Source organism: Schistocerca americana, chromosome 1 (genome assembly GCF_021461395.2).
Source record: "Schistocerca americana isolate TAMUIC-IGC-003095 chromosome 1, iqSchAmer2.1, whole genome shotgun sequence".
Classification (NCBI taxonomy): domain Eukaryota; kingdom Metazoa; phylum Arthropoda; class Insecta; order Orthoptera; family Acrididae; genus Schistocerca; species Schistocerca americana.
The window spans coordinates 666728996-666756674 of record NC_060119.1 but is presented as its reverse complement, the minus strand read 5'-3'; the positions used below and the strand labels follow the sequence as shown (position 1 = coordinate 666756674).

General features: G+C 42.9%; 1 protein-coding gene across 1 annotated transcript in view; it reads right to left on the bottom strand.

Moving 5' to 3' along the window:
• LOC124587979 overlaps positions 1-25693 on the bottom strand; it is a 183527-nt gene extending 157834 nt beyond the window's left edge. Inside the window, exon 1 of the mRNA XM_047131468.1 lies at positions 25604-25693. Coding sequence (XP_046987424.1) covers positions 25604-25693 — 90 coding nt within the window. The remainder of the gene's footprint in view (positions 1-25603) is intronic.
• Between the last annotated feature and the right edge of the window lie 1986 nt (positions 25694-27679).

Below are 27679 nucleotides of genomic sequence, written 5' to 3'. Positions count from 1 at the left end.
ACCACTCTTACTCACGAGAGCGTTCTGCGCAGGACCACTGATACCAGTAACTGGAACAAAACAGGAGATAAAGCCGATTCCTGATATCTTACACGCCAAGTATTCTCAAACAATAATCGATCTGCAAAATTACAGTTAACTGTTTATAACCATTTCCGGACTGCGACCTATTTATGCTCAAACAGAACTCCAGTACTGAACGAGAACCCACATTATGTTCACTGACGTATCGTAATTGAGCACCAACTCTTAAAAATATCCCGACGACTGAATCACAATGTTCACCGGTGGGGAACCTCGTACTGTCAGGTCCGACCAAGTCTTTTGTGGTAAAAAGCCACGATCACATATCCGTTCTCAACTCTGGCAGAAACGGTACTTCTGCTAAAAGCCATGTTAAAGCATTTCGAAACAATTAAAATGAATAAACTAACAGCGCTACCTCTACTTCTAACAATGGTTGTATTGTATTCGATGCTCGCCGCGACGCTGTTCGGCGACCAGCTGCGGAGAATATACGGCCGGTCTTTGCCGCCCGATAGGGTGTTTAACTGAAAACGCTTGCCACATCATCGTCCCCATCTCCAATTTCCCCGCCTTCTCTCTTTCTACAAAAGGTAATACGCGGCAACTTATAGAAGGTATTAGCATACCTCCCAGTTATCACGTTTTAGCCATACATCCGGATTGAGATTTAGCGGCATTGAGTTGAAGCAACAACTTGTTACGTGACGTCCGATACAATACATTCTGGCCATTTACATTGGGGCACACACAACTACGTATGACTACAGTCTGACAGAAAATATTTCTGGCCGACACCAGGGCAATGCGTTTGAGAAATTTCTTTTTCTCGAAAAAAGCAGTTCTGGATGGGCGGACAATTTCTTCCATGTGCTACCCCTCGTTAAAAATACTTCAAGAACACTCAACTAATACATAAAATCGATTGCAACAAAAAATACACTAAGGACCTGGAAAGGCTACCTGATAAGAGACAACAATGACCCACTTCTCAATAGATTCATTAAATATAATGGAGACGAGTGAACACAGTGATTGCACGATCGAGAGAAAGAAGGAGAACTACACGTGTACTATGCCTGTGAATTCAATCATGGTGAGCCTGTGTGAATTTACGTGAGTCTAGCGAAGCCCTAACTTCATTGCAGCCTAATCTGCCGAAGCTGTTGTACCATAACTGTGAGCAGACATGATAATTACAGACGTGTAGGTGGGGGGTCACGAGAATTCCGACTGCTACCAGTCTAGTTGCAGGTATCGCCTCCTCCTCTCTCGAAGCCCAGGACCATCCGCGCTCACTGCATGTCAAGTGACGTGAAGCGAAGTCTGCAATCCAATCAGAAGTGAAGAAATCGCTGCGCTCCCAGCATCTGCTCTGCGTGGGATTTCGTGCTAAAAGCATTGTCCGTTAAGGAAGATTTTTTATAGCTTCTGTCAAAAGTATTTGTAGTTTTACTCCCAACAAGGATAGTAAAAAACATAACTCTCAACGCGGTGTCTGTCGGTCTGTCGTGAACTGAGAATTCTGGGACTTTGTCTTCCGTTATGAATGCACGTTTCTTAGTCAGCCAGTTACCAGTCCCTTCACACGAAAAAATAGTGAAGCTGCACTCCGTTTTTTCACGAATTCACAGGGCACTCCTTTCTGCTTGTAGTTGGCGAGATTCCTCCCATCCGACTTTTGTGGCACCAGGCAGTCTTCTGTGCACCTGGTGGTAAAAAGACGACAAGCAGAACGTCCTTCGGAAAGTTTTACTTGCTTTCAGAGCAGGGGAAAAGATAGTCATCTGTAGAAACGACCTCCTTATTCCAGTCTTCCGGGAATTGACCGGACATCCAACAAAGCTGAAAAAACAAGCCGTATTTTCGTAGAAAAGCCAAACACTAAAGATGGTCGCTCCTCTGTTGGGAAGATACGATGTGATGCTGTCTTAATGAAGGGCGAGTTTCCTAATATTGTTTAGAGGTGGCCCCCGGCGAGCTGCGACGCCAGCCACACCAGAGTACATATGCCGCGCCTCCCTGCTGTGCCCTAGACCTACGCGTCCAGTCGACACCTCCGAGAAAACAAGGCCAACCAACAGGGATTGCTACGTCACCGTGACGTCACGACAAGCGGCCTAATATGGCGATAGTATATTTTTGTGAGTGGATTGCTTTCGAGTTTCGAGCTATGAGTTGCTGAAACTATTGTTATTTTGATACATCTCTTTCACCACCGCAAAGCACTTGTCCGTTACACTATGGTCAATAAGTGCTGTGCACCGGGCTGTACTGGCAACTACCGGACTGGGAAAAAGATATCTGTGTTCAGATTTCCAAAGGACGCTGAACTGAGGAAGAAGTGGACACATGCTATTCGACGGCAGAACTTCACTCCCTCTGAACATTCAGTGGTAAGTAGTAACAAGTTACATTATTAACAAAAAAACCGAAGCTAATTTCGTAAGAATAAATGACAACTACAAAGACTCCACTGTTTACTTTCATTGAAAGTATTGTTTAAACGATTTTTATTGTTCCGATTTAGAATGTTTCAGTATGTATTAACGGTAAAGTGCGTAAGTTAACGTAAAACTATAGATAACAATGTAAGCAGTATATTTGATTTAGGCTAGCAATTACAAATGCAAGTCAGGCTACCAAATGCTCTGGCCCTAAAGTTTTTTCGTTTGATGAGTAGCATTTTTGCATTACTAACAACAAAACATTTTAAGGTAGTGTTAAGTACTTATCTCAAATCTTTATATCTTAAGTACAATTAATTAATTTCTAAATTATTGTGAAACAATTTTCTTTTCATTTCCTTTCCAGGTTTGTCAAGAACACTTCTGTCAGAGTGACCTGATTCTTCAAAGAACAGCAGTTGACTGGAAAACTGGGAGAACTTTGACATTGCCTCTAGAAAAACCAAGACTGAAAGAAAATGCAGTGCCATGTTTCCTGCCAAACTGTCCCAGTTATTTAAGCTCAAGACAAGATGTTCAACGAGAACCCCCAAGTAAAAGAAGACAACGGCTAGTTGTTGGTGTCGGTCCAGTCCTCGCCGTCCGTGCCAGGAGTCGGCCGGGCCGCTATCCATGCTTCACTCCCACCGCTCCACCAAAAACTGTGTTTCACAAGTGAAATCCAACTCTGCGTAAGCTCATGTTGTTAATTAGAGAAGAAGAAGGTGATACGACCTTAAAATCACTGCTACTACTCTCTTGCTAAATCAGAGAAATATTCGAACGATGTGAACATCATTTGTGAAATTATTAATTGGATTTGCAAATGAGAAAGAGAAAAAAATGAGAAGAGACAAGTCAGGGAAGGACTGACTCTTCTCAAGTTCAACTGCTCTCAGCATAGTCGTACGAAGATCGAGTCCTTAATAGACATTTGAAAACGGTATGAGAAGTTCAAGGTTATTTGGTGAATGGAATACCGATTTCCAATCACGAATCAAATTCACTTCATAAACACAGCAAGATCCGCCACACATTCATCGTGGATGTTAGTGCCAGTCTGCTACTGATTCGATAAGGAGACTAAGCAGTCACACTGCAACGCCAAGTTATACAGAAAAAGTACGCATTATCTTGTGCTGCTGAGCCGACAAATAAACAGGAGCGATATGTGCTTGTTGTTCTGACGTCCTCAATACGAATTTATTACTGCACTCATGTATCCCTCCTTTTCAGTACATCGTACTACAGCGACGCTCATTACCACTTCAAACCAATATCATGCCTTCTATCTACAGCAGAATACATGGCGCAACTATCTGACCATCACGTGCAACCTCTAGCGGTCCCTTCCTGGCCATTACTGACTGCTTGATCGCTTGCTGCTTGCTTGTTCGCAACCATAACAACCACCACATTCGAATAGACTGATTCAGTCCAACTGCCACGTCCTCATTTCGAAAACTAGCCTGCTCAAGTAAGGCGATCACACCCTTATTATTCACTGGCTGAGCCAAACTCGTGCAAAGACCGCAAGCAAATAGCTAATTATAGCTAATGTATCAGAGCAAATGCGGAAATAGATCATCCTGTTTCCAATACAGAGGGAAAAGTACGTGCGAGTAATCCGCAAGCAAATAAATGGAACATATGAAAGATGGCTGATTGAAGAAGACACCTTTCAATTTTCAGTAATATTTTGTATCAACAGTGTTCTGTTCCTTTCGCAATGGCGACAAGTCGAAATATGTAAGGAAGAAATGGAATAAATATTTTATGGTGAAGACGAGAGTTTCATTACAAGCACAGACATTAATCCTGATGGAAAATGCAATGCCGTCGGTGTAGACAGCAAGCATGAAGCAAAGCAGGTAGTTTCGCTTTAATGTTCACGTAGTCCACGGGCGTCAGATTTCATGGAAGGGAATATCTCCCATAGCATACTACTGCCCACACCGTCCTACGTCTGTGGTGTGGTGCTTGTTTCCAGTAGAGGTACACTACCCTCCGTGAGTCTGGAAACATCGTGCTGCGTATTACATCGGAGCAAGGTGGGAGTGATCTGTGTGAGTTATTGGTTAGAACACAGAATAGTGTGCGCAAATAACGATTAATAATGTTACTTACAGTATTGTACAGACAGTTATTTTGCGTATACATGCATAATGGTAGATCTTAGTATTGATCAGTTTTATATAAACTGACTACAACTGTTCTAGCAGTTCTTCTAAACACACAACGTGGCGCCAATAGACGACACGACTGTGTGTTACTGTTCAGTGGGAGTTCCATTTGTTTTGTGTCTATTGTTCTGCTCAGTTGTAGTACCGTTCGTATCAAGGAGGGCCCACCGCGAAAGAAGATAGTACAGGCAGCGAAAGTAATTGAGAATGGCCCCACAGTGCCAGATTCCATATGATTCAAGGGTAAACATAATCATTTTGCACCAAGAAGGCAATATTGTCCTACCCATCAGCGGATTTGTCAAGACCATACACCAGCATCGAGATACAGACTCCCAAGATGATCGTTCTCGCTTTGGAGCATCCAGAAAAATATAAGAACGCCAGTAAAAGTATTTAGTAGTGACAAGTAAACGCAAAAGTTTCAGAACTGTCTGTGAATTGACTGCTAAACTAAACACAATCAGGGATACTCCAGTACTGAGTCAACATTAAGACGGGGCCTGGCAGAATGGAGCCTCCAGGTTAGCAAAGGAAACAAGAAGAAGAGGCTTCAGTGGTCTACGACACATCAACATTGGACAACAGGGTTTTAGGAAAGAGTCTTATTTGCTGATGAAACCAGGCTCGAAATATTTGGAAGTAAACGCCGTCAGTTCGTACGCCATTTACCCCATGAACGCTTGAATGCTCTGTAAGTAATTCCAACTGTGAAACGTGGTGAGTATTCTGTGATGGCAAGGGAATCTTTTAGAGGGAATAAATTCGGCCATTCTCCATCGCCAAGCCAAGACGTATAATTTGCGTCTGATTGGGAAAGAGTTTGACTTGCAGCAAGACAACGACCCGAAACATACATCCCGCTTGTATTAGGACTATGTGAAATCTCTGGAGGTTCAGAAATCAGAACTATGCGAAGTCTCTAGAGATTCAGAAAATTTTGAAAAACATGGAGTGCGTCTCCCCCCCTCTCCCCTCCTTCCGCTGATTGTAACCCAATCGATCTACTATGGAACAAGTTGGGCAGGAGGATCCGCAAATGGGGAATAGTGAGTGGGTCATGCTTGCGGGAGGTTCTGTAACTAAAACCCTGGCAAAATTGACCCATCACATGTCAAGAGTATGAAAGGCAGTGATTAAAGCGAAAGGTAGCTATTCTGAGGAATCAAAAATTTGATAGTTGCATTTACCGATATATTGTTTGAGCATAATAAACATTTATAAAAAATGAAAAGCAGTTTTATAATGTATTTCTTTTCCATTGTCCATAATCACCTAGTGTTTCTAAACTTATGGAGGGTAGTAGAGACGACGTTATTGTTGTTGTGTGAACATGGATACACGTAGGGGCCCTCTACTGCAGACATCCATGTCCAGCAACGTGCGCTGATAGGTGTGCTCCGAAAGAGCTGAGCTGCATGATTGTACTCCGTTGTCAGATCTGCCAAAGATCATCGCTTATCCTGCCTTACGGAGCCGGCAAGCGTCCTATCTCCATGTGTCGTGATGACAGGTGCACGTCCAACAACTCAACGCCTACTTGTGGTTTCACCGTCCTTCAACCACTTTCGGTAGATGCTCCTCACAGCACCACGAAAACAGCAGACCAGCTTCGTCGTTTCCGAGATGTTCGTTCCCAGGCACCGGCTCATACCGGTATGCCGTTGTCAAAGTCGCTTATGTCAGTGTATTTCCTCATTTGCGGTCCATATCGTTGCTAGAATGATTTCCTATTCGTCTCTGCTCTGCTTATATACTTACCATCGCGCGTCACGTTTACGTAACGCCACCAACCGGCATTCAGTCTCGAGTTGCACAGTGATTACATTGTTTTGGCTCACCAGAGTAAAACATACGTTAAATGAAATTGGCTGTGGCAGACAAAGATTGCGTGTGAAACCGGTGACTGAACTGGTAGGTACTGACGTAGTAAGTATGAAGGGAGGAAAAGAGAAGCACGTGCCAGCAATGGGCGCCACAAACCGTTCAAAGATGCGAAGAATAATGGAAATGATTCAAGATTCTGTGAGACCTGGTCCATTACGCATCTGACGAATGAAACATCAATGATTGTAGCGATTATACACTCCTGGAAATGGAAAAAAGAACACATTGACACCGGTGTGTCAGACCCACCATACTTGCTCCGGACACTGCGAGAGGGCTGTACAAGCAATGATCACACGCACGGCACAGCGGACACACCAGGAACCGCGGTGTTGGCCGTCGAATGGCGCTAGCTGCGCAGCATTTGTGCACCGCCGCCGTCAGTGTCAGCCAGTTTGCCGTGGCATACGGAGCTCCATCGCAGTCTTTAACACTGGTAGCATGCCGCGACAGCGTGGACGTGAACCGTATGTGCAGCTGACGGACTTTGAGCGAGGGCGTATAGTGGGCATGCGGGAGGCCGGGTGGACGTATCGCCGAATTGCTCAACACGTGGGGCGTGAGGTCTCCACAGTACATCGATGTTGTCGCCAGTGGTCGGCGGAAGGTGCACGTGCCCGTCGACCTGGGACCGGACCGCAGCGACGCACGGATGCACGCCAAGACCGTAGGATCCTACGCAGTGCCGTAGGGGACCGCACCGCCACTTCCCAGCAAATTAGGGACACTGTTGCTCCTGGGGTATCGGCGAGGACCATTCGCAACCGTCTCCATGAAGCTGGGCTACGGTCCCGCACACCGTTAGGCCGTCTTCCGCTCACGCCCCAACATCGTGCAGCCCGCCTCCAGTGGTGTCGCGACAGGCGTGAATGGAGGGACGAATGGAGACGTGTCGTCTTCAGCGATGAGAGTCGCTTCTGCCTTGGTGCCAATGATGGTCGTATGCGTGTTTGGCGCCGTGCAGGTGAGCGCCACAATCAGGACTGCATACGACCGAGGCACACAGGGCCAACACCCGGCATCATGGCGTGGGGAGCGATCTCCTACACTGGCCGTACACCACTGGTGATCGTCGAGGGGACACTGAATAGTGCACGGTACATCCAAACCGTCATCGAACCCATCGTTCTACCATTCCTAGACCGGCAAGGGAACTTGCTGTTCCAACAGGACAATACACGTCCGCATGTATCCCGTGCCACCCAACGTGCTCTAGAAGGTGTAAGTCAACTACCCTGGCCAGCAAGATCTCCGGATCTGTCCCCCATTGAGCATGTTTGGGACTGCATGAAGCGTCGTCTCACGCGGTCTGCACGTCCAGCACGAACGCTGGTCCAACTGAGGCGCCAGGTGGAAATGGCATGGCAAGCCGTTCCACAGGACTACATCCAGCATCTCTACGATCGTCTCCATGGGAGAATAGCAGCCTGCATTTCTGCGAAAGGTGGATATACACTGTACTAGTGCCGACATTGTGCATGCTCTGTCACCTGTGTCTATGTGCCTGTGGTTCTGTCAGTGTGATCATGTGATGTATCTGACCCCAGGAATGTGTCAATAAAGTTTCCCCTTCCTGGGGCAATGAATTCACGGTGTTCTTATTTCAATTTCCAGGAGTGTATATTCCTGATTGTGTTGCAAGTAAATATGATATCTTATTCTTACAAATTATGAGTCTACAGAGACTTTTAACAAACTCTACTTCTATTGGACTGCGCAGATGAACTACAACTTATTGAAAGAAGTGAATCCCGTAATGTTTGAGAAGGAGGACTGAAGCATTTGTAAGACTGGCTGCCGCATTAGACACTTCCTGTATTGTCAAGAGATAAACAGATGGTAAATGACATTAATGTGACCACCGCCTATGTTCTACGTCAACGTGCAATAATGCGAAAATGGAGCGATTTAGCTGACATCCCAAAGGGCACGGTCATTGGCTTTCGGGCCAAGAGTGGAAACATTTCTGAAATGGCTAAGTTTGTAAGCTGTTCGCGTGTCGCAGTGGTTAAACTACACTACCATCCATAAATTTGTAAACATCAAGTGATTATGGACAACGGAAAGGAAAAAGTTTTAAAATTGCATTTTATTGTTTTCTAAATGTTTGTTAAGCTCAAACAATATGAGGTAAAAGCAACTATTAAATTTTAGATTCCTCAAAATAGTTACCCTTTGCTTTACTGACAGCCTTGTATACTCTCATCGTGGGACGGGTCGATTTTGCCAGAGTTTCAGTTGGAATTAGTCGCGACAGCACCAATATTTCCTACTTATCTGTTGAAATGCAAGTCTTATCTTCCAGATAGCTCATGACGCCGCGTGTTGCAACTATAACGTTTCGTCCTAGCAGCAGAGATCTGACGACAGTGATTTCTTGACACCCTGGCACCCACCAAATACAGTTTAATACATGAAACCCATACACCAAATGAAAAAGGGCCTTTTTCCGTAGAGGTTTAGAGGGATGATCGATCCTTCGGCGTCTTCCCTCCAACAGTGCCACATGACCCTTTCTTTCTTTATCCACAGGCGTAGCTTACAATTGGGAAACTCTCGATATTACCATGCAATAATACTAAAAAAACTAGGAAAGTGTAAAACAGAATAGCCCCACTTTGAGTAGGACGCTTAATATATAAAACTGAGCGCATTTAGTTGCCACTGAACAACAAGTCTACCGCTGACAATGAAAACTTTGGCACATAGGCGCTCCCTGTGAAGCCCCAAGTTTGGCGCTGGACATTCGCCGTGTCAGGCAGAAGTCAGAAATTGCTCCACTCTTTCAACTCAAAACACTTTTCAGCCTCGATGGTGTTCATTTTGGAACGCAGTTGTCCTTGCCGTACCCAACAGAAAGCGAAGTGAACGGAGCGTGCCCTATAGGTCAGCTCTCCCGCCGTTCACCATCTGTCTTTTTGCTGAGGTCAACGACAAGGTAGCTCCGACAAGCGATCTGTAGAAATACCCCACCCGCTGCAGAGAGCTCCGGAGAGGCAGATGTTATTTCTCTGCACACATCTACATCTACATCTACATCTACATTGATACTCCGCAAGCCACCCAACGGTGTGTGGCGGAGGGCACCTTACGTGCCACTGTCATTACCTCCCTTTCCTGTTCCAGTCGCGTATGGTTCGCGGGAAGAACGACTGTCTGAAAGCCTCCGTGCGCGCTCTAATCTCTCTAATTTTACATTCGTGATCTCCTCGGGAAGTATAAGTAGAGGGAAGCAATATATTCGATACCTCCTCCAGAAACGCATCCTCTCGAAACCTGGCGAGCAAGCTACACCGCGATGCAGAGCGCCTCTCTTGCAGAGTCTGCCACTTGAGTTTATTAAACATCTCCGTAACGCTATCACGGTTACCAAATAACCCTGTAACGAAACGCGCCGCTCTTCTTTGGATCTTCTCTATCTCCTCCGTCAACCCGACCTGGTACGGATCCCACACTGATGAGCAATACTCAAGTATAGGTCGAACGAGTGTTTTGTAAGCCACCTCCTTTGTTGATGGACTACATTTTCTAAGCACTCTCCCAATGAATCTCAACCTGGTACCCGCCTTACCAACAATTAGTTTTATATGATCATTCCACTTCAAATCGTTCCGTACGCATACTCCCAGATATTTTACTGAAGTAACTGCTACCAGTGTTTGTTCCGCTATCATATAATCATACAATAAAGGATCCTTCTTTCTATGTATTCGCAATACATTACATTTGTCTATGTTAAGGGTCAGTTGCCACTCCCTGCACCAAGTGCCTATCCGCTGCAGATCTTCCTGTATTTCGCTACAATTTTCTAATGCAGCAACTTCTCTGTATACTACAGCATCATCCGCGAAAAGCCGCATGGAACTTCCGACACTATCTACTAAGTCATTTATATATATTGTGAAAAGCAATGGTCCCATAACACTCCCCTGTGGCACGCCAGAGGTTACTTTAACGTCTGTAGACGTCTCTCCATTGATAACAACATGCTGTGTTCTGTTTGCCAAAAACTCCTCAATCCAGCCACACAGCTGGTCTGATATTCCGTAGGCTCTTACTTTGCTTATCAGGCGACAGTGCGGAACTGTATCGAACGCCTTCCGGAAGTCAAGAAAAATAGCATCTACCTGGGAGCCTGTATCTAATATTTTCTGGGTCTCATGAACAAATAAGGCGAGTTGGGTCTCACACGATCGCTGTTTCCGGAATCCATGTTGATTCCTACATAGTAGATTCTGGGTTTCCAGAAATGACATGATACGCGAGCAAAAAACATGTTCTAAAATTCTACAAGAGATCGACGTAAGAGATATAGGTCTATAGTTTTGCGCATCTGCTCGACGACCCTTCTTGAAGACTGGGACTATCTGTGCTCTTTTCCAATCATTTGGAACCCTCCGTTCCTCTAGAGACTTGCGGTACACGGCTGTTAGAAGGGGGGCAAGTTCTTTCGCGTACTCTGTGTAGAATCGAATTGGTATCCCGTCAGGTCCAGTGGACTTTCCTCTATTGAGTGATTCCAGTTGCTTTTCTATTCCTTGGACACTTATTTCGATGTCAGCCATTTTTTCGTTTGTGCGAGGATTTAGAGAAGGAACTGCAGTGCGGTCTTCCTCTGTGAAACAGCTTTGGAAAAAGGTGTTTAGTATTTCAGCTTTACGCGTGTCATCCTCTGTTTCAATGCCATCATCATCCCGTAGTGTCTGGATATGCTGTTTCGAGCCACTTACTGATTTAACGTAAGACCAGAACATGTGTCTCCGTGAGCCAGTCGCGATTACAGGTGGAACTCAACAAGTCCTGGCTGTCATTCTTCGTTTGATAAGCGCAGCAACTAATTCAAAATTACACGAATTACTCTCGACTCTATCGTAACACCTAGTAACAAATGTCAGTTATGGGTAGTATGACACAAAATAAAGAGAAGTATAGACGGAGAAAGGTTGGGACGGATTAGAAAAGGAAAAACTATTCTAAACCTAACTCAGCAATAACCATTTTAATAACACACTCAGTGAACAAAATTACAGACAAAGAAATTTAGATTGGTCACGCAGAATTTGAGGAAGAAGAGTAAGGGTAGTAACTAGTAACGTGCAACTGAGGTTATGATGCAAAGAATAACCTGCAAAGTCGATGCATTCGGTAGGAATAAGAAAGGTTATTGAAAAAAATTAATGGCTGTCTGTTCACATCTATATGGAAAAACATTTCTCAGTAAGTTCCATCTACTTTGATGCGCTTTATTGCTTTATTTGCTTCGGTGTTTTCCTGCGAAGTGCACATCAGTGGGACGTCGTTGCTCTGTTAGAGTCGCTACGCATATTTCTATTCTGTTTGAGATTGGGCTATGAACACTTTCGTGGTTTCATTGTTCCCCGCTCTGATTTGCGTAACTGTATTATCTGTAAGTTGACTCACATCTTGTTAGTTCTTCGTCGCTAGCGTTTGCTGTACCATACTTAACGTCAAGTGCCTTCTACAAGAAAGAGACAGGAATCATCATCATTGCAGAAAGAATTCCAATGTAAATATCGAATCAGGTGCTGCAGCCTCTCGAAGTCACGGCTGGAGAAAGTCATGACTGATGAGAGGTTCGTCGTATTTATCATGAACTTCAAACGTGTTTCTCTCCACTTCCAATCACCAACCTTCTGCGCCACCTTTACTTGGAGTGCAATGTCATCAGTCGTCAGCCCGTCTTTCAATGACATTGTTTTTTCGTTGCAAAACTTTTCTTGCACTCAAATCGATTTTTCATTTCCATTGTAACTGTGGAAAACGTGATCCCATGTTAGAAAGTTACCAGATTTTATCTTTGGCTTTCACCCTATTAGTCGGCAAAACCGCCATAGCAGCAAGTACGAAAGCTTCAGACGAGATATCAGAATGGCACCTGACCGACATTAACTTTGAAACGTCCCCTTTAAACAATTATACATGACTGTGCTTAAACTGACACACAATATTTTGTTAGCGCAACGCAATCTGACTTTCAAAATTCCCTACAAAAGAATGGCCCTGACTAACATTAAACTATACCTTTCACAAATCACTTACCTCACAAAAATAAATATTGTGTGTCAGTTTAAGCACAGTCATGTATAATTGTTTAAAGGGGACGTTTCAACTTTATGTAATTTCCATCACTGTTGGTCAAGCGGTAATAATTCACGCTACTCCATATCTTTGCCTCTACGTAAGAGATTTGTTTGTGCATATGTTTCTGGTTGAATACAAACGATTATTTCTGCTCTGAACGTGTAGTACAATATTTTTTCATACATCACTAATAACATTTAATGAAGCGATATGTCCACTCTGAGCAACTCAATTCTGTGCAGTTGTTTCTGTTGTAAGCTAAAAATGTAAGCTGACGGCTATAAACCACCAGAAAAGTTTTGAAAAATCTCTATGACTTCCGAGATAAATATCCGTAAAATGAGAGCGATGACTGGTTCAATATCGTAGCATACTCTTGCTCTTCGTAGACAGTTATTTCTGGTGGCGAAAATATCATTATTCACGAGCGGTATGTGGACGTAGAAGCGAATGGATACCATTTCATTAAACTGAGAGTGTGTACACTTAGCAAATTCTGTATTATGATATGACGGTGCCACACCGGACGTTATCTTAGCGGAATCATCGTCTACATATTTTCTCTCCTTATATACACAATGAGCCAAAACATTATTACCACCTGCTTAACAGCTTGATTGTCCGTCTTTGGAACGAAATACATAAGTGATTCCGCGTATCAGGGATCCGATAGTTTGTTGGGAGATTTGTGGAGGTATGTGGCGTTAGATGACTACGCACAGGTCATGTAATTTGCATAAATAACGGACCGCTGATATTCATACGTGGTGATGGCGCCCGGTAGCGATCCAGATGAGTTCCATAGGATTTGCATCAGGCGAATTTGGTCGCCTGACATCGACGTGAGTTCACTACAATACTCCTCAAACCACTATAGCGCCGTTCTGGTTCCGAGACACGGACAGTTATACAGCTGAAAGATGACATCGCCGTCGGGGAAGACGTCAAGCATGCAGGTGTTCGCATCCGTCAGGGTGTCTCCGATTACTACCACAGGTCTCATGCAAGTGCAGGAGAATGTCTCCCACAGCACAATACTCCACCCACCAGCCTGCCTCCATGGCGCGCTACACGCATTGAGTCGCCGTTCACCTCGACGACGGTGTTTGTGGAGACGACCATTGACCTAGTGTAGCAAAAACGTGATTCATTCAAAGAGCCGACACATTTCATTGATCGACGGTTGAATTCCGATGGTCCCGTTACCACTGCAATCGTACTTGACGATGTCGGTGGGTCAAAATGTGAACACGTAAGTGTGGTCTGCTGCGGAGCTCCGTGTTCAACAATGTACGATGAACGCTGTGCTCCGAAACACTTGTGTGTAGTCCTGCCTTGTGCTCTTTCGGCAGAGACACCACAGATCACCCTCTATCCTACTTTACAGGGCAGACAAGACTCCGAAACCCACGTTTTGTGAAGAGTAGTGGACGTCCTACCATTTAGCGCCTAGTGGTAGTTCCACCGTCCTCCTACCTCTTTCCGTAGATGCCCACGGCAGTAACACGTAAACATTCGACTAGCTTCACCAATTTCGAGATACTCGTTCACAGGCTCTGCGTAATAAAAATCCACCCTTTGTCAAAGTCGCTTATCTCAATGGATTTCCGCATTTTCAACCTATATCTTTGCTAGGCTGATCCCCAGTCCGTGTCTGCTCCGCTTACATATTTCTGTTACCACGTCACGTGCTCGCAACGCCACCAGGCGCCATCCAACGTCGAGGTGTTTTGGCTTATAAGTTTATTTATCGCAACAATTACGACAAGAGGCTCATCAGTGAAAAACAGCTGGAAATACTCAAATTACATTGTTTGCTGAGCATTTTAAAGGACTGTGAATCCAGTAGAGAAACTTGGTAAGAGCGGTATCATCCTGGCGATAGGCTACATGTCACATTGGGCGGTCTTTTAAACAGATTCCAGATTCACTAAAGCTTACATACTTGGATAGGTCCTTTTTTATCACTCCTATCGCTAACCCTTCTTCGCTCTCAAAATCTTCCACCACTACATCGCGATATCGACGTATGTTACGCCATTGTGACACAAGTAAAAAATAGTTGACATCACTTGCACACACATGGCCTACTATTAAATAGTGTGCACAGCCTACGCCACTTGTTGGATAGTGTTGATGCTACATGAGGTAGTGTTTTGCTGACTCCGACAGTGGACCAGATAGAAAGATAATGAAAACTACGTACTGGGCGTTGTCTGAGAAGCAGAATAGCATTCAATGGAACGAGACCCGACATGGAACTGAAAAGGGTTAATACAGAAGGAAAAAGAGCCAGAAGTGCGGTGTCCTGGGTTTTCGTTGTCTCTTCCGCAACAAGAATTGTTGCCATTTCGCATCTTACTAATATGGTCTTTTAACAATTAGATAATGTGAGAACATAACTGGAAAACTATAGCAAAGTAAGGTCTGTGAGACCAAAGAGGAAAAGTCACTAGTCTGAGAGTTTATTTCCGGTCGGTTCCTTGTGGCACGACGACGCAGTGGGCAGCGGCCGGCTTTACGGAGCACGCGTTCCGCAACAGCAACAGTACCTTCTCTGGCTTCAACTGGGTCGTCGTGCGGTAACCGGAGTCCGCTAATCCTGCAGTCGATACGACCACAGAACTTCTGCAGCGCCGCGTTCGTTCGCCCGAAACGAAACTTTCTGTACACATCACATTTTAAAGTGCTCCTTCCTTTATATTCTCAGTGCAGAAGCTACGTCAAATGTTTCTCAGACCTTCCAAGGTAATCGTTTCTCTTCGTGATTGGGTACCATCCAGTTGTTGGAACGTTTTTTGTGTAACGCACTGCGGCGATGTCAACTGTGGCTAGACGCTATTGCAAAGTTTGTCCGGGTATAAGAATTTCTCGGTTTACGAGCCGTAGCCGGCCGTAGTGGCCGAGCGGTTCTAGGCGCTGCAGTCTGGAACCGCACGACCGCTACGGTCGCAGGTTCGAATCCTGCCTCGGGCATGGATGTGTGTGATGTCCTTAGGTTAGTTAGGTTTAAGTAGTTCTAAGTTCTAGGGGACTGATGATCTCAGAAGTTAAGTCCCATAGTGCTCAGAGCCATTTGAACCATTTTTACGAGCCGTAAAATTTCCTATTCCAAAAACTTTAAGTTCTGGTAACAATCCCTCCTTCCATCGTAAAGAGTACAATTTCTAACTGATGACTAGTATGGAAAAAATTCTAAAGGCTTTGCATTGATACCAGCGCGGCTTGTTTCAGTTTAAAAGCTAGTACAACTGCACTATTTTTTCTTCTGCCGCTAGCCGCTAATACTCAGTAGAGAGTGTGTGTGTGTGTTGGGGTTTATGGGCGTACTCAGTAGAGAAATCGCTATATGTATTCAAGGTGTAACAGTGAAATCTTACACGGGTGAAAATATGCGATAGTAGAAGCAAATACACTAAGGAGGAGTCCCTGAGATAACTGCGAACGTGCATTCACGAGCCACCACTTACTCGCATGAGGCATTCTCTCAGTTAGTACAAGCGTAATAGAAAGCCCTGTGTAATGGCACTCAGATTTCACCCACAGACAATGGTTCGGAATGCGGTACACGCATAATACAATATCCGCACATTTTACTGTTGGTGGTAAGACGACATGTAACGTGCTTATGTAGTATTGTATTTCTTGTTAAGGCAGGCCATGGGTGAAATTTGAGCTTGATTAGATGGGGACTTCATCGAGAAGCTACATTTCAAATACACTCCTGCTAACTAGGACGATACTGAATGCTTAGGATGCAAGTGCTACTCTGAATTAAAGAGGCCGGCACAACAGAGGAATTCGTGGCGGGACCCATCAAACTAGTCAGAAGACTGATGAGCCAAACAATAAAAGACTTTTCACATTGCAATCAGAGGTGCTTCGTAACCACAAACAAACATTTCGTTTGCAGACCCATGTTTATTGGAGAGTTTTTGCTTCTATTATCACATAGTTTCACCAGTGTCAGTTTTCGCTATTAATCGTCATACATGTCGTATATAAAGAGTGCCCAAAACGCATACGTCCAACGCTCTTGCGCCTTGGTAAAACGCGGAATGACGACAAAAGCTGAATTTCACATCGTTCTTGAAAAAAATTCAATAGCTTCAGTGGTGTTAGCAGCTCAATGGTAAGATTGTGGATCCTACTACCTAAAAATCTCGAGTCTGAAAACAGTATTCACAGGAAAGTGGCTTCATAAGAGGAGAAGAATACACAGGAAAGTGATCCCAGACATCCCTTGTTTATACAACGCCAACGACCAAGCTTTATGCAGACAACCACAGCAATTCCTTCGTCTCTGGGGACTCGCTGTATAGAACTTTGGCTAGATTCTTTGCCTGAGGCAAGCCGAACGAATGAGGAATAAGCAGCAGGCTCACGCCTGCTTTACGTGACGTGGAAGACGCTGAACAGACTGAGAACTGGGGAGTCACGATGCAGAGTCGGCCTCAGGATAGTGAGCTGCAACAGGGACGATGACATTCGCCAGTGTGATGACGTGCGGGACTAGCAACATCTGATAGTCTGCCGGGAACCTGCCGGGCACCTGTACTATTGGTTAGCCTGCTCTAGCTAACAACAGCAGTCAAAAGCGCTGAATTCTGCGCTCTCCAAAGAATATAAAGAGACTTATCTTTGCTGTTTATTTTTTATTTTCCTGACTATTCTATGACATATTGTTGTACATATTAATCCCTGTATTTTTATTGTCACTTTCTGTCTATATGTTACTGAATATCCTACACAAGTAATGCTTTGTATGTAATTAATCTCTTTGTGCATGTTATCAATACTCTACCACTATTGGAATAATTTGCTTTCCCGGTGGCGTAAAATAAATAAACAAATTTCATGTATAGCGCTCATAGTGCAGTGGTACGTGAGTGCTACATGCGAAATTACCATTACTTTTTGTTCGTGAAACGCAAATATACACGCGATGTAATCGAGTTGTCCATGAAACTACTTGATGCCTACCTTCTTAACTTTCAAACAGAAAGAAGGGTACTACCTGGAGAATGTAATTTAAATTTTTAAAGCATATCTTTGGAATCAACAGTATTATTATCCCTAACATTTCATATACACATCAGGACTATAGAGTCGTAGTCTAACTCCCATTGTTAATGGTTTCTCAAATCATGATGCTCAACTGCTGACATTGAAGTCAGGGTTGAATCATGTAAATATAAAACACGCAAGAAATATTTGTGAAAAACAAATTGCAGAGATGTACACAACACACTTAACGTCAGTGAAAGATATAATGTTTTTTATAGCATCCCTCGTTGCCTATTTCGAAAACTAATGTCCAATATGATATCCCGTTGAAACAGAGTAAATGCTCCTACGCCCTGGGCTACGAACAGAATCAATATGTCATGGGAAACTAAGCAAATACTTTATATAGTATCTGTGGATGCGGATGATGACAGGGTTAAATCACATGAGTTGAGAGTAGGGTTAAAATGAATGTATTTCCAAAGAACAATAATAAGTCCTCCAGCAACAAGATCAGGAGTACTTGGATAAAAAACTAAATAACGAGAAAGCATAAAAAATAAAAAAAATGATGGAATACCATTAAATGTAATTAATGAACAATTCAAAGACAGCTTCAAAACTGCAGATACTTCTACTGTTTTCTGACAATAGCAATACAGTTCTGAACACTTCCTTAGTAGATAGCTTACAGTTGCTAAGAAAAGTATTCCAAGTGATTACGATAAAATCAATAACAAAATAATGGTGGCTTGTTTAGCTAAGCTTCGTAATGTATTAAGTTACTTATGTAATGAATCTCATCATACTGGTATCTTTCCAGACAGATATAATTAAATGTACTGTTGCAAAGACACTAAACAAAAAGGGGATAAAATATTGCTAAAAAGTTACAAACCAAACTCAGTGTTATCAGTATTTTCAAAAAATTTCGAGATAATGTACAGCAGAATTTACAAATTCGTGCAACTGTACAAAAAATTGCAAGAAGATTCCAAAATGACTATAAATTAAACAGGCAATATTTTCCTTGACAGATAATATACTAGAATCAATAAATCAGAAATTATTACAACTGGAAATACTTTGGGACCTGTCTATGACTTTTGATTGCGTCGACCATAACACTCTCACGCAAAAGATAAAATGTTATGGAACAGCAAGCACAGCAGGCGCATGGTTTTTATCTTTTCTGCCTGCCAGAAAGCAGTGTATCATTTCCATGTCGATAACATAGTAATAGGCACTCAAAATCTGAAGCAATCAAACATGTACTGTAGGGGTTCATTTTAGGTCGTCTATTGTTTCTGCTGCATCAAATAATCTTCCATTCTGAAGGTAAAATCTACCAAAGTCTTCAGGGTTATCATACAGTATGTATGTTGTTCTTCTCATATTTCTGTTCCTCATTACTACGATACACATCATTATGTTTAGAGAGGGACCAGGCTTTACCCACGCGCCTACAAACTTCTCCCACCCAATGTATTCTTCTGTGAAGTGTTTTGAGCACGCGTTGGAATATATTTAGGAACGAAATTCTTCGGCGATTTCTGGTACTATATTTTTAATCTTCGTTCATCCTTAGGGAAAATAATATTAATCGTAAGTAATCATTCTCCACATCTTATATGCAATTTGTATAGCTGCCTCATGTGACGACGCTATAGTGAACCTAATACTTTGGAAATCTGCAAAAACGCTACAAATTATTGAGAATGTCGTGTATAAATTGTATCTGCAGCTTATAACTGCACGAAATGTGTATCCGTTAAAAGGATTCACTGGTGGTATACTGTCACGCCAATATATTAATTCTATCTATTGATTCGCAAAGTCACTGTCACACGATCACAGAAATTAGCTCTATCATATTACACTTTCACTACACTTTACCTCTATGTTTTTCAAAATATAAAGCGCCACTTGGCGGTATAACTGTGATTAGACGTTTGCGATACTTTTGTATGAAAGACAACTTTCTCTCCTTAAACAAATTTCTCTTTGCCTCCACAGACTAATTCACCATTGCCATTACAAACAAATAAATGCATGAAATCGGGACAAGTCTGCTTAATACTTAAGTTTTGTATTTGCGTTATGCGCAAATAATACCTCTATCGAGTTGAGGTTAAAATACCAGCTTGTTACTGTATGTATTGGACCGCTCACTCCAGAGATTTTTTTACTAACGTGAAATGCGTGTACGTAGTACAGTATATTTGAATCAGTTTCTTGATAGGGATACTGTCCTCACGACTATGAAGATAGATTTGCGTCAGAAGTGCCTGTCCTTAAGTGTTATTATTATTTATATTAAAAGTTAGATTGTGTCTCTGGGGGGTACTCTAGGATGAGAGTCAAGAAGCAACATCTGAGAAGCATTTCGTCATCAGACTAGGCATGATGAAGTTTACATGTTAATGTTCATAGTTTGATGCTGTGTACTGCACATTACTTCAAGAGACAATATGGGCGGTATCGGTGTTCAAATGGTTCAAATGGCTCTGAGCACTATGGACTTAACATCTGAGATCGTCAGTCCATTAGAACTTAGAACTACTGAAACCTAACTAACCTAAGGACATCACAAATATCCATGCCCGAGGTAGGATTCGAACCTGCGGCCGTAGCGGTCGCGCGGGATATCGGTGTTAACACCCACCTAGCAGCTTCCATTTTCATTTCCTATCGGCCACAGAATTATTTACTATAAACACTCATATTTCAGTATTTACTTCAGTTCTAATATACAAAAAAGTGCATTCTGTGGGCAGTCTGGGTCTTCACATACTCGCTTTATTGTTCGAAAAATCTCGCTGTACATATTAATTAGTTTTACGTCACTGTTCTCTCATTTTGAAGAGTTCTCAATTTCCGTGGATGAAATTACATCAACCATATTAAAGAAAACTATCTCTGTATACAGTTTTACTTGTTACTAGTGTATGGATATTTTGTTCAAGTGTTACATCTCGCTTAAACAGCTGCAAAAATCAAAAACACGGGAAGATCTCTTCCCGTAATTCTGCCCTCGTCCTTCCCCATTCTCTGGTTACCACCACTGACTGTTGTCGTTCCTCTTGGTCAGACTGCCGTTCCAGGAGTGCCCCCAGGCACTGTTGTTTGTCCGGACGGTACTCGAGGGCACCCAGGGTCTACTTTCGCCTGGATAGATGATTTGCTCAGTAAAAAACCCTCGGATGGACCTGAGAAAGAGCTATGAGATATCGGTCGACTTCGCGAGTATGAGTGTTTTTTGGGGAAGGAAGAGGTCATCAAGCAACAACACCGAAAATTTCCAACAAATAATTAGGCTGATGAGATGAAGAATCTAAACTAACCAGTTACATGCTTGGACACGCCTGTAGCAAACTTTGCGGAACCCTGGGGAAGATATCCTCCTGGAGTGGATTGCTGATAAGGTGTACGTGAGGCACGGCCATCAGCGAGAGCCACACCAGTAGACTTCAGCCCCACACCATCCCAGCGACCATGCCCTCTGTCGTCACAGTCTTTACGCAATTTCTGAAACGTCTGCCACCCAGAAACACTGCCGTCCCAAGCTCGCCGCGTCGCCTGCCTTTGTCGTCAACTCACAGCATGCACCACCTGGTTCACAAAAAAACTCCCAGCGCCCGCTTACGTTTCATTTATCTCACAGAAACAGCTAGCCCATGGAAAGCGACTTGAATATGATAAACATATTACGACTTTCTTTAATTGTACTGTGTGATGGAAAGATACTGATTGTATCAGAATAAATTTAGTGAAGGGTGTCTTCAGATAATCTAGTCTGGTCAAAAACAGATGTTAACAGTTCTACATCTGGCGCATCTAATCCTCTTTTTCGTTATCAACTGCAAATGCCACACTCAAGCCGAACTATTATTTGTTATTAACAAATTTAGTTAACGTCAATTATTTAGTCAAACTGATACGTAACAAATCTATCACCGCTGATGAACCAACATGAGCCTAAATAACTGCCGGCCGGTGTGGCAGAGCGGTTCTAGGCGTTTCAGTCTGGAACCGCGCGACCGCTACGGTCGCAGGTTCGAATCCTGCCTCGGGCATGGATGTGTGTGATGTCCTTAGGTTAGTTAGGTTTCAGTAGTTCTAAGTTCTAGGGGCCTGGTGATCTCAGACGTTAAGTCCTACAGTGCTCAGAGCCATTTGAACCGTTTTGAACCTAAATAATTACTTATCATGCCGGTACTGCATAAATAGAGCCCGACACGGGGGCCACAGAAAACCACTGCTACATCAGTTGCACCCATCGTTGAACATTAACATAAATCCTTCACCATACTGTCTATGATACATACGACCATGCAAATGTGAAAATAAAGTGAAATTTCATTTAAAAACAGTGCCTCTTAGTTCGTTTCTTATGCTTTTGTGAAATATGCCTCTTCAAATATTTATACCTTTCCAGTGATCACTAATGTAGTATAGTGGTTCGTGTTTCTTACTCGCTACTGAAACAACTTAAATAACTGTCGATGTTGGTAATTTACCAAACCCTAAGAATAGGACTGCTCATTGATAGCACCGACATGCATTCTAAACTATTAACAAACCAGGCCGTCGCGCAGTTTTGTATCCATAATCTGCCAGCGACTTGCGACCTAAAACACATTCGAGTGAGTTGTAATGATTACTCTACAACTGTTTAATATGTCTTACTCTGTACTATATTCCATTAGTATGAGTGTGTGTGTGTGTGTGTGTGTGTGTGTGTGTGTGCGTGTGTGTGTGTGTGTGTGTGTGCGTGTGCGTATGGGCCTGTCCTTTTCTCTGTGTGTTCCTCCATTTATTTCTACACACTGTGTCTTCTTTTCCGCATTTGTGCGACATGCATAGTTGTCAATAATCTCTACTACAAGCTCCACACTCAATCTTTCTTCGATGTTTTCGACAGGCAGTCATTTATGTATATTGAAAATAACAGCAGTCCTATCACAGTTCCCTGCGGCACTCCTGATGATATCCTTGTCTCTGATGATCACTCGCCGTCGAGGACAACATACTGGGTTCTATTATCTAAGAAGTGTTCGATCCACTCACATATCTGTAAACTTATTCCATATGCTCGTAACTTGTTAATAGCCTGCAACGCGAAAATGTTTTACACTTTTGAGCCAGTGACAAACGTCAATGTATTCCTTGTACCAAAAAGGTTTTCTGCTGCTGTACGAGTTTAGTTTTTATATAATTCTTGTTAGGAGGAGCTTATAATAACGAAAGACAGCAAGTCGTTATAGAGGTTGGCAATTATAATGAAGCACTTAACTGTCTGGACTGTACCTTATTTATCCATGTTCAGTAAGCGTTTTGACGTTTTCCCCTACTGATCTTATAATTAGGGCAAGAGCAATTATTAACCCATTCAGTACGAGGAGCGCGGCGGCACGCTCCTCCAGTTCCTACTTCACGACGGAGGCCGTGCCGCCGCGCTCGCCTTATCCCTTCTAAATGACTGAGGACGTGCCCGCGCCCTCGTCCTCCCTGGGGGGATTTTGACCTGCATTGCGGGCTTGCATTGTAGGACTTTATGTTTGACTCTTCATCGAAAATACGTAGTCCAACTGAAATGTATAAATTTCTGAATTAAAAATTACCGTTGAGGCAGTTTTTTTCGCATATATTTTTTAGAAGTTGAAATTAGGTTTTTGATTAACAAAAAAAGCGGTTCATACTTCAAAAATCATAATTTAGTTGAGTCATAATTAATTATAATTAAATACGCATCTTACATTTTGAAAAACTCACACATAAAATATTGAAGTGTCGTATCTTTTTGATAACACAGAAAACATTTCATAACACTGGCACGCCTGTGCAGATAGGGAAACAATATGAAGTTTCCTGCCTTTTCTTACTGTCTAGACAAACTGGGCGTCTCTTTCTAATTTTTTTCCACTTGTCCTTTCAGCCTTCCCAAATTTTGAGAGGAAATGACCAGGGAGTCCTTTGGTCATAGTTCTTTTTAAAGGTCGGGTCATTGTTGGCGTCTGTGTAACAGGGGAAGTAAGAGACACAGTTTTAATCCGCCAGGAAGTTTCTTATCAGCGCACACTCCGCTGCAGAGTGAAATTCTCATTCTGGGAAAATCCCCCAGGCTGTGGCAAAGCCATGTCTCCGCAATATCCTTTCTTTCAGGAGTGTTAGTTCTGCAAGGTTCGCAGGAGAGCTTCTGTAAAGTTTGGAAGGTAGGAGACGAGGTACTGGCAGAAGTAAAGCTGTGAGGACGGGGCGGGAGTCGTGCTTGGGTAGCTCAGTTGGTAGAGCACTTGCCCAAGAAAGGCAAAGGTCGCGAGTTCGAGTCTCGGTCCGGCACACAGGTTTAATCTGCCAGGAAGTTTCATATCAGCGCACACTCCGCTGCAGAGTGAAAACTCATTCTGGAAACATCCCCCAGGCTGTGGCTAAGCCATGTCTCCGCAATATCCTTTCTTTCAGAGTGCTAGTTCTGCAAGGTTCGCAGGAGAGCTTCTGTAAAGTTTGGAAGGTAGGAAACGAGGTACTGGCAGAAGTAAAACTGTGAGAACGGGCCGTGAGTCGTGCTTGGGTAGCTCAGTTGGTAGAGCACTTGCCCACGAAAGACAAAGGTCACGAGTTCGAGTCTCGGTCCGGCATACATTTTTAATCTGCCAGGAAGTTTCATGTCAACGCACACTCCGCTGCAGAGTGAAATTCTCATTGAAGGCTTTTATTACTGAATTATGAAAATCCTAAAGGCTTTTTTGTCCTTATTTGTTATATGTTCTAAACGCATTACATAGGCATAAATGGAGAAAATTTATTCCCAGTTTTCCTACCATTTAAGACTCTTTCTTTGCATCGGCTAACAAGCCATCGTTTGATCTAAATAATCTACACTGCCCATTGTTTCGTTGTACTTGAGAACCATCTCAGGTTTCTGAATTGCAACGCTTCGACCAGTCGTGGTATTAACCATTTCCCAGAAGACATGAGCTGATCATCAGGACTTCTCTTATGCCTTTCCATTTGAGTACATGAATTTCCTCGTCATTTTAAACATCCACTACTTCCCCTTTTTTTGATTTTGAAGTAACCACTTCTAATGGGTTACGTCTACGGTTTTTCCCAAGGTTTCCTGTAACATACGTGTTCCTCTGGAGAAGTTCTTGGACAAGGTTGGCACTGTTATTGTAACTATAATGAATGTCCAGATCCCAATTTTCCATCTATTAATTTATAGATAACTGCCTAGCATGTCCTCTTCCACCAACCTCTTGAGCAAAGGTACCCGTATATACAATAACCCTCAGGACTAACCTAGGCGACTCATTCAATATATAAAGTTTAATTCCATAAGGGTGAGCCATATCCTTTATATATTGTCGGAACATGAGCCTATCTCTCCACAGAACGAGGATTCATCTATTGTCAAATTTTGGTGGATAATATAAGTCTGTCCATTGTCCTATGAAAAACGTCTAGCAAAGGTTAAACTTCCTAAAGTCTGTCAGCAAGTATGGGTTCATGGGGTTCTAAATTTTTTGCGAAATGCAAAGCTTGCAAGAGCCTATTAAATCCATTCCTGCACATAACTCGACAAAAGCACGGTAATCCAAGGAGAGCAGGGGCAGTACTCCAATAATCACTCACTCTGCTCAATAGAATGGTTCTCATGTGGTAAATTTAACCAAGGAACATCCTGAAATATTCTACCTCCGAAGTCTTCCATTTCTTTGCCAATGCTTTAAGATATGTGGCCATTCTGCCTAAATACTGGGCACAAAGATTTGTTTGTGTCACAGAGTTCATCGGTTAGCAAGAGTTTTAGGAAGTCTAATGGGTATTTAGATGAGTCATGTCAACAGTTAGTCCTGGGTTTATTTCAAAAAGTGTCTCAGTGGTATTAGGGCCTCGCGTGGTCCATCGTCCAGGGCGTCGGTTAGGGACGACTGAAGGATCACTTACCTGAGGTGCCGAGTCAGATACTTGGGATTCGTCATCTTCATCAGAATCCTCGTCCCCCTCAGGAAGCAACACAAAATTTTCCCCCTCCATGAACTGCTCGTCATCATCGTCATTGATGTTTCCTGGATGTCCTCAAATGGCTCTGAGCACTATGGGACTTAATATCTGAGGTCGTCATTCCCCTAGAAGTTAAAACTACTTACACCTAATTAACCGAAGGACATCACACACATCCATGCCCGAGGCAGGATTCGAACCTGCGACTGTAGCAGTCGCGCGGTTCCGGACTGAGCGCCTAGAATCCTGGATGTCCTCTTCATCAACTTCTGGAAGGATTCTCAGAAGGTCGTCGTCAGTGAGTATTTTCGTCACCGTGTGTTTCTCAGTTTCGATTCTTCTTTGCTTGGAACTAAACAAAAATAAATGGACATACAGGAAAGACCAATCAGAAATTCAGACTTGTCCGTTTTAGATACATCATTTTAATGAAGTCCGCAAAATCAGATCAAAAGCAAAGAAGCTTAAAGAAATGTTTGTTTTCCAGCCGCATTTTTGTTTATCAAATTATTTGGTTCATTGCTATTATAAACCGTCAGTCAGAGTTGAAAAAGAATGAAAGTAAGAGTAATCTTTGAAAATTGCACGTTCACAAACCTTGTTGCTGCGGGAAGCGTCCAAGACGTAGAGCGATCAGCGGAAGACTGCAGTATGACTGCTGATCTAAAAGGCGTGGGGTCTAAGGAAGCTGGGTTCAGAATCGCCAGAACGTTTTTTACCTCCTCTAGTGCGAACCGTTCTGACCGGTAAATAAGTTTATTTAGTAGTACAGAAAAATATTTATGGAAATTCTTACTGCCAAATATTAAATCAGTCAGAGTAACATACATGTTTAGACAAGGATTTGCTAAAAGAGCCATTTGTCTCAATAACCTATTATAATATGTAATTGTACCTCTATTAGACACCAAAAAAATGATTTATTTAAGGATTCATCATAACAATCGAATGAAAATGCGTAAAAAATGTGCCCTGCTTACCTCGGAATTGCATAATTAGAGCTGGCGAACTGTAATGGATGTTGGGAAACGAAGTCTTTCAGAATCAATAATAAATCCCATGGATCTTAGCAGTGTACCGGTTAGGAGCGAGGTAAATGTAAAAGTGAAGCGCCCGCGAGGGAGCCGGCACGCTCTCAGTCACTGCGAAGGGGTGTGGGGAAGTCGCTGGCTACGGACTGCAGGAGGGTGCCAGCGCGCTCCTCCTACTGAATGGGTTAACGACTGATTAATTGGTTGACAGGTTTTTTGTAACTTAACCTGGGATCTAAGAAGCGGTAAATATGGGTTCATCATGGGCAACCTTTCCTATCGTTGTTATTCGGAAATAAGAAAATACTATCCGCTAACATTTTCTTTGTATCAACGTGAAACTTATGAAAATGATACATTTTCAAGTCTTTAATATCATTGCCCTGAAAAAACTTTTCAGTTTTATTTGTATTGTGTTATCCTCATCAGACTTGATTAAAAAAACTTATACGAAACAAGTTCTCATTAAGAAATTTGACGGTGCTTACATTAGCTAGGGCTGCGCTAGCTTCGTTTCTCACCCGACGGAGGGTCTTGTTGACACTGACCATGAAGTCAGCCCAGCTATACTGGTTTTGTGTTCTGTTTGGTGTGAAAAATGTTTTATGCCTCTCCTGTCCTTTTCTTCCTTATATTCAATGCCCTGTGCTTATATTAAAGAAGTTGCACTTAGCTTTTTGTCTGAGATCCGTCCTTCATGTTCACTGGATGCGTATTTTATTACCAAGATTGTTTCTTGCCGTTTTTTTCCTTCCCTTCACAATATGCCAGGCTCAGTTTCGTAATGTCTATTCCTTATTTTAATTCACACTGAAAAAGTTTTCAGGAGAGTTGTATACTAGTCAATAAAATATTCCATACTAATGTGTTATGCGTTTCTTTCTGAAGTGTGGGGAAAAATGTAAAAAATTTGTGTTTAACGCAAACTCTGTTTTCTTACTTACTGGTACGTTTGAGCCTGTCACATCTGCATTATAGCAGAGTGCGC